The following is a 7990-nucleotide window of genomic DNA, read 5'->3' on the forward strand; positions in this document are numbered from 1 at the left end:
GAGAAAGTCCTGCCTAATCCCACTGCACAACCACAACAACAACAACAACAACAACAACAACACACAAAACAAATAAGGCGTTTAAATCGTGGCAATTTCACAGCAGTGAACTGCCCCAATAACACTGACAGTTATCAAATGGCCAAATACGTTCACAACACAATAATTATAATACAATACAACAACAAGGCACAAAACAAATTAGGTGTTTAAATTGTGGCAAACTCACAACAGTGAACCACCCTGTGCCCCCAATAACACTGGTAGCTACCAAATGGCCAAATACGTTCACAATACAATAATTATAATACAATACAACAACAAGGCACAAAACAAATTAGGTGTTTAAATTGTGGCAAACTCACAACAGTGAACCACCCTGTGCCCCCAATAACACTGGTAGCTACCAAATGGCCAAATACGTTCACAATACAATAATTATAATACAATACAACAACAAGGCACAAAACAAATTAGGTGTTTAAATTGTGGCAAACTCACAACAGTGAACCACCCTGTGACCCCAATAACACTGGTAGCTACCAAATGGCCAAATACCCAATAAAATACAGAAATGAGCGCACGTTAAGAGCGACTGTAAACTCACTGTAACTCATGTCCACGGCAGCGAGACGGCGTCCACCGCCGGCGCCTCTGTACTGATCGTTCTCGGCACCGACATTCAGCAGCTTGCCGAACGGATTGAAGGCAAGCACAGTGAACATGAAGATGCACAGTGCCATGCGCGAGCGGTCCAGCATCCCCTTCGCCGTCACGCCCACCCCATCGTCCATCATGCCTTTGTTCACGTGGTAACGCAACGGCGAGCCTGCGATTTCACAAAGGAACGGACATTCAGCCGCACGACTAAATAACGGCACGATTTCACGTCTGAAATGTGTGGGGTTAAAATACATAGACACGTCTGGGATACTATGACGGAAACACATTTAGCTACACGACAAGACTGGAGCACGGTCTCAAGCATTCACTGCCAGGTTAGAGGTTCAAAACTTGCCGAGCTGTAAGTGGTGACATTTATAAAGTGTAGATATTTCTCCAAAGGGTTGGCTCGGCTATGGCGCACGTCAGGCTTACCTGGCTCTGAACAACTATCTCCTGAGTCTGGTGGTGAAGGCAGACCCGTAGAGCCATTGTCACTATTCGGTGGTGTGTCGAAGCCGACTGGTAAATCCGGCTTGATGGTGACAGGTAGGTTTTGAGATAATGTCAGCAGACCCTCAACATCTACAAGAGTGACGATATGTAAGGTCATGCAAATAAAAGCCATAAAGTCTGCAGTGCCGACTACGGAACATAATCTAGCTTCACTATGTGCCTGGGGCCGTTGTCAGAAACAAAATTAGCCTTAAAGTGATTACGTCACGAATTTCTAGCACCATCAAGTAGTACATTTGTGTGTTATTTGTACAAAACAAAATGTATGAAAATACAATTAGTGTTTCTGTTTACTTTTTATGCTTATATACCTTCTTTCTATGCCCTAATTTGCCGGTAAAAAACAGAGAGACGCCAGTATCCGAACAGTACTGGGGGAATAGTGTTAGACAACAGAAATTACCAAATCGTATAGATTTTTGCAAATTTAACCAACGTAAAAACATTTTTATCAGGTGAGAGTTTGAGGATATATTTAGTAACGTTAGTTCTTACTTTTAATGTAAAAAAATGGCAATTTTTTTTTACACATTTTACCATAGAAAATTCGTGACGTAGTCCCTTTAACATTAGTATTAACATTAACTTCCACTCGTAACCGTTGACAGAAACATCGCAAAGTTACTAGAATGAAAAATCTTCGAAAATATCCTCCTAACATTACGTGAGCCCAGACCCTCTCGTAACTTTAATATCAAGTTGAAAATAACACATTTACACTACGAATTACAATTATAGTGATATTATATTTTATAATAATGAATAAAATGTTTTTCTTGAAAAACACGTCAAAATCATTAATTATCTACCGATCATAAAACAAAACAAAACATTTACAAATGGCGTATGCAGGGCGCGACAAACCTGCTTGCCCGATGGCCCGGGGCACCCAAAATTCGCCCCCGGGAAAGTAGCTTGAAATTGCACTTGCCCGTTCGGGCAACAAATTTTTTTTGTTCAATGTCTAGACTAAAGTCCAAAGTTTTCCGCGTTGCGGAATATCCGCGAAAATCGCAGAATTTACGTGAATCACGGAAAACGCAGTTTTGAAAAAAAAGTGAAAAAAACCTCCAAAAATGACAAAAAACGAAATTTAATTAAATAAAAACTCTGAAAAAAAATAATAAGAAGAAAATCTGCTTTAAATTCATCTTAATAAACTCACTAAATTAATATTTCACTAGCTCTAGTAACTATAGCCCGCGTACAGTTGCCGCAGGCCTGCGGCAACTGTACGCGGGCTATGCCGCTATAGTTACTAGAGCTAATATTTCACCATAATAACGCATGTAGTAGGCCTATGATCGATCTCCCATCTGCATCATAGCAATCAGATTTGCATCACCTCATCGGAAATTTCCATGGACAATTCGCGCTACTGCAATGCAGTCAATTTTCACACTTGAATTAACATTTACATGATATCTAAGCTCAGCCAACATCAATTCTAAAATAATTAGCCCTCTCCCGATTCAGTTGCCTCGATGCCAATTTTGGATACTGCAACGTACTACAACAGAAACAGAAACCTGCGCGGCCCGCTCTAACTCACGGCAGCGTATTAAATGTTTGCCACGCTTGCCACGACTCTCGCGTCTCGTGTTACAGTGTGAGAATTTGTCTTGTTGTATAGAATAAATTCATGACTGCGTCGTTTTTCATCAAATATTATTTGTATGTGGTTAGCCATCATAATATCAAGAGCTAATAATACCTAGAGTGTACAACGGAACAACGGGAAAATAGTGCTATTTCACGACTACATTATTCTACTTTGCCTGCGAGTCTAGAATAATTTCATGGTATTGCATTAAGCAGAATTCCTTGCTCTCTACAACAAGACCAACCGCTTGTCAATACGATACTCCTAGGCGGAGATATCGGCTACTAAACCTCCCCTCCCACATGCCTTGCGCCGCTTCGCATCCACTTTATTCAGCACGCGTCTAAGCATTGCTTCGTGAAAGTTCGGTTTTTCCGCGATAACTTTATGAATGAACGGTGCTTCGGTTATCATAGGTGACTTTCGGGGGCATCGCCTATGCCCTTATCTTCCATTATCTTTCCTAGCACGGCTAATGCCCGTCATGATGGAGCCGGCTCCGTCAAGTTTTTACAACGCAGCTCAGTTACTATATGGTGTAGTAAGAGTACCAAATTTGGGCATGTGACATCAATTATCAGGGCTCCAAGCGGTGACGGAAACCGATAGCCAAAATGCTTAGACGCGTGTAGGTAGCTGAATAAAGTGGATGCGAAGCGGCGTAAGGCATGTGGGAGGGGAGGTTTAGGAGCCGATATACTCGCAGGCAAAGTAGAATAATGTAGTCGTGAAATAGCACTATTTTCCCGTTTTTCCGTTGTACACTCTAGGTATTATTAGCTCTTGATAATATGCATAAATTACTGTGATGTACAATAAATGTGTATGAATTTGAATTTTGTGATCGATTCTCATCCAATCAGCAGCCTTGTAATGAAGTTCCTGTTATCGTAAGTTTTCTAATAGCTGCGATGTGTTTCTGTCAACGCTCCTCTCGTAACATTAACATTAGTCGTAAGTGTTATCTTAGCATTAACATTAGCATTAACTTTACGATGTTTCTGGCAACGGCTCCCAGGACTTTACATAAAGTCCTGATGGTGTCTACCAACGTAAAACTTTTCTGGCATTAACTAAAGTCTCAATCCGCCCATCACTCTTCACCTACATCACGTTGTACTGTTCCAAACTTACTTTGTGGGGTTGACAACATTTTCAAAGCCATGTTCTCCTGCTTCAGCTTCTGATTGGTTTGCTGTAAAAAGCGGATGTAGTCGATTGCCTTGCGCAGCACTGAAGACTTGTTCAGCTGAAAAAAAGGCAACTTCAACATCACGAAAAGCACCCCAAAATTAGTAAATTTGCCCCAAGTTGCCTGCGCCGTGAGATTTGTACCCCGTAAACAATAACTATGAGGAAGTACTAGGGAGTACTTGACCCTTTCAGTTACAATAAAGGAGCTACGATCACATAGTCTGTTTACCTTGGCTTCAGTACCAGCGACCAGATTTTTCAACTCAATTATCTTATCATTGATGCTTGTCCTGTAACGACGTTCGATCGCATTATGCGCAGTACGCTTCTCCCCCTTTGAGGGCAGTGGAGACACCTTTAGGAAGCAAAAATCATTACTGTTATGACAGCAAGAAGTACGTACAATCACACTAAAATAACTAAACATATAATATATAATATAACATAATTATACTGAATATATAACCACCACACTTTTACAGTGAAATTTAAAATTCCACAATTTACAGTTTAAAATTATGTGAAATTTTACCATTATTCAACTAATACTATCTAAATTATTCATAGTACTTACTGGGCGCTTTGATGGCTGGATTCGATTAATCGGCAGCTTGTCAGCATCCACAACAAACGTTGGAACAGTGGTCGTTACTATCTGTCCATTGCTCGTCAATATATGGCCACTATTGGTGCTGACTGCCATGGTTTGTTGGACAGGCTGGGCAATGGATGTGGTCAGTGTCACTGGTGCAGTGTAAGTGACAATATTTGCACGCTGTGTCAATGGGCTTTGTTCAGTCTTTACCACCTGGGATCTCACTAGCAGCTGTCAGGATGAAAGATACACTGAATCAAGAATCTAGGGAAACAGGCTATTACAAACTATAACCCTACGAAAGAATAGTAAATCCAAATTCCACTTTTCATTTAAATAGAAATTAGAATTAACTATCACCTCACCTGTTGGAGCTGATGGGGAGGCAGTTGTTTCAGCTGTTGCAGAATATTATTCTGTTGTACTGCAACCGGCAACTGTTGTACTGAATTTAATACCAGCTGTGCACCTGCATGATGTGGGATTGTATGCACGGAAACCTGCTGTGTATAATATAAAAAATGCATATATATATTACTCTCTATATCCAGCAAGGAAACACCACACTATCTCTAAATGATAATCTGGCTATAATCCCTGAGTCAGGATCTCAATATATTTATTCTCTCCCCTCCCCACCCCACTCTGTGCCTCTCTGCCTCTTTCTGCCCCCCTCTCTCACTCTCTCTGTCTCGTATGCCTTTGACACTTACCTGAGCTTGCTGCTGAACTCCCAGCTGCTGAACTCCCAGCTGCTGAACACCAAGCTGCTGAAGCTGCTGCAGCAGCTGCTGCCGACTAGGAGACACCAGTACTGTTGTCTGGACTTTGGCCGCAGGCTTCTCCTCATCTGGCGGCGGCGATGGGAACAGCATACTTGTGTCAACCATGCTAATGTCGACGTTATCCGTGTTCGGGGTCGGCATGGTTGTGTTGCCAAGCAGCAGTTCCTCTGCTGGCATCGCCACACCGAGGTTGGGGCATGACTTTGGTGACATGTCAGGCTCACTTTTGATCTGGTTAGCCTGAATATAGCTTGACACATCGCTGACATCAAGTAGACTTCCACTGGTGTCATTCAGTAAGGAATTTAGATCAAGTCCACTGTCAGACACAAACTCAAACAACTGCTGTTCAAGATCGCCCGATACAGCTGAATCTGTAAATATAGTACAACATATACTAGTAATAGTATTAGTAACTAGAGATAACAGCACAGTAACCGCATATAAGTACATTACTACTACTACTACTACTACAAATCACGATAGCTCCTAAACCCATAAACCAATCATGACAATTCAAGTATCACTGTAATCTACTGGCTGAGCCTTATCTAGAAATTTTTCGACCAGTATCCCTACTACTAGTATTAGTATTACTATTATTATTAAGTGTCAAGTGCCCAGAAGATTAGGGTTCCCTCGCCTTATCTTATTCTTAATTCTTAATCTTATCAACGTACGAGTTAATTCAAAACATTGATTCATCTACCATTGTACCAACACCAGTGACCGTGTTACTATTAGTATTATTAGTTGAAAGTCTTAATAATACTATTGATATCTGGTGGGTTAGAATATATATCATGACCGAAAGTTTTGGTTTAGCGTTGAAAACATACGTACATTATCAACGTAAACAGTGAGTGATTCCAATGAACACATTTACTCGGTAAACGCCTTAAATAATTACGTACGATTTTTACATTATCACGACTTACCATCATCGATATCATTTATCTTTGTAGAATCCATCTCGTTAATGCTACATAAACCATGTCCTAGGTCAGGTAATGGACCTAAGTAACTCGGCCAGTCACTATCCTTCTCCATCTTCGCATCTACAGTATGAGACCACGCGACGGCGACCAATCAGCTGCCTGGCTGACATCGGATGATTCGGACGTCACGGACGCGTTACCGCTATGCAAATTAGGTTGAAACTTTGGTCAACGATGTTCGGCTATAATCGGCTTCATTCGGAAATTTACGTTTAGGCCATAGATGTCGCCACTATAAGGGCGCGAACTGAAGACCAATTTTCGTGTTTACTACACGATTATAACAGATCATATTATATGAAATTTTCTTAAATTATATAACTAATTATGAGCTTGTGGGTGGACAAGTACAGACCCACGCAGTTGGGAAAGCTTGACTACCACAAAGGTCAAGCGGAACATCTGAAAAAATTGGTAGATATTCTTTAGTTTTAGCTTTCTACCTTGTTGACACTTAGAATCACTAGGCCCTACACACATTTCATTTTGTGCGTATTAGTATTACTACTATTTACTATACTATTACTAATAACTAGCAAATACCCGTGCTCCGCACGGAGTTGAAAGTTTGGCCAAAGTCGACTGTGGCATATTGTAAACCGGTAAATATTTGTGGCTGGTTTTTTTGCGGTTCTGGTAAAATTTCCTAAAAGATCTCAATTTTACCCTTTTTAAATTTGCGGACATGAAGACATCCCTTCAGTTTACTCCATAAAAACAGCAACATTTAAACAGCCAGCTAAAATAAAGACATCCCTTCAGTTTACTCGATAAAAACAGCAAAATTTAAACAGGGTTCAGGGTTCTCCCTACGTTGCGCAAACGGGGCGCGCGCGCCCCGTTTGGGAAAACTCCCCCCTGTTTGAATCGTTGCGCCCCGTTTGAATTACCTCCGCCCCGTTTGAATTCCACCACAATAAAAGTTTGCCAGCGCGGGAATCGACCGTCAAGAATTGCCGTTCGACCAGGACACCCTACGCGTGTATTTTTACCGTACCACGCATGCGGCATGCACTGCAGACAGCACAAAAGTTAACCTGACAATGCACAGTTAACCTGTAACTAACTGTACACCGACTCGGCTATCTTATTATATACAAGAACTCCAAATACCGTCTATGGTGTGGTGGCGATTTTACGCATTAATTAGTCGTACGGTAAAAATACACGCCCCCCGGACCCCCCTAGTTTCCCCCCTCCCCCTCCCCCCTAGTCCCGCCCCTCCCCCCTCCCCCTACCCCATCCCCTCCCCCCCTGTTTGAATTTCATCTTGGGGAGAACCCTGGGGTTACAGTATAGTAATCGATTGATATTAGAAGTTGGGTCGGTTATGGGGGTGGAGCTACCAGGCTTTCATTTTTAAGGGGCGCGATCGCGCTCGCGCTCCACCGCGCACCCGAAATTGTCCCATGGTACGCGCATCATCGCGCCTCATAAAAGTGGTTGAAATCGCGCACCAAAAGTATATCTATTATGTTGAAATAGCGCTCCATAGAGTTCTCAATGTAGGGGGGTACAAAAAGGTTAGCAACACACAACAATTTGTGGTGTGTAAGTGACTGAACGTATGGCAGAGGTACAGGTCTGGTTACTACCCTCTGGTTTATATATATATATAAATACAACTAAACAACAG

At 41.8% G+C, this 7990-nt stretch overlaps 2 protein-coding genes across 4 annotated transcripts in view; one reads left to right on the forward strand and one right to left on the reverse strand.

Annotated features, from left to right (window-relative positions):
• The window catches only part of LOC106806935 (sterol regulatory element-binding protein 1-like), a 14091-nt gene extending 7654 nt beyond the window's left edge, over window positions 1-6437 (reverse strand). For 2 of the 3 annotated variants that reach the window (XM_014809116.1, XM_014809118.1), the window contains exons 1-8: window positions 6295-6437; window positions 5285-5730; window positions 4937-5074; window positions 4551-4802; window positions 4206-4331; window positions 3917-4031; window positions 1099-1248; window positions 608-829 (exon numbers count right to left, since the gene is read on the reverse strand). In XM_014809116.1, the coding sequence (XP_014664602.1) occupies window positions 608-829; window positions 1099-1248; window positions 3917-4031; window positions 4206-4331; window positions 4551-4802; window positions 4937-5074; window positions 5285-5730; window positions 6295-6406 (1561 nt within the window). In that variant the 5' untranslated portion in view covers window positions 6407-6437. The remainder of the gene's footprint in view (window positions 1-607; window positions 830-1098; window positions 1249-3916; window positions 4032-4205; window positions 4332-4550; window positions 4803-4936; window positions 5075-5284; window positions 5731-6294) is intronic. The other variant, XM_014809117.1, reaches the window with a different exon arrangement.
• A 139-nt stretch (window positions 6438-6576) lies between these two features.
• Window positions 6577-7990, forward strand: part of LOC106806938 (replication factor C subunit 3-like) — a 9324-nt gene continuing 7910 nt past the window's right edge. The window contains exon 1 of the mRNA XM_014809121.1: window positions 6577-6768. Within this exon, the coding sequence (XP_014664607.1) occupies window positions 6682-6768 (87 nt within the window). The 5' untranslated portion in view covers window positions 6577-6681. The remainder of the gene's footprint in view (window positions 6769-7990) is intronic.

This window comes from Priapulus caudatus, unplaced genomic scaffold, assembly GCF_000485595.1.
Source record: "Priapulus caudatus unplaced genomic scaffold, Priapulus_caudatus-5.0.1 Scaffold186, whole genome shotgun sequence".
Classification (NCBI taxonomy): Eukaryota; Metazoa; Priapulida; class Priapulimorpha; order Priapulimorphida; family Priapulidae; genus Priapulus; species Priapulus caudatus.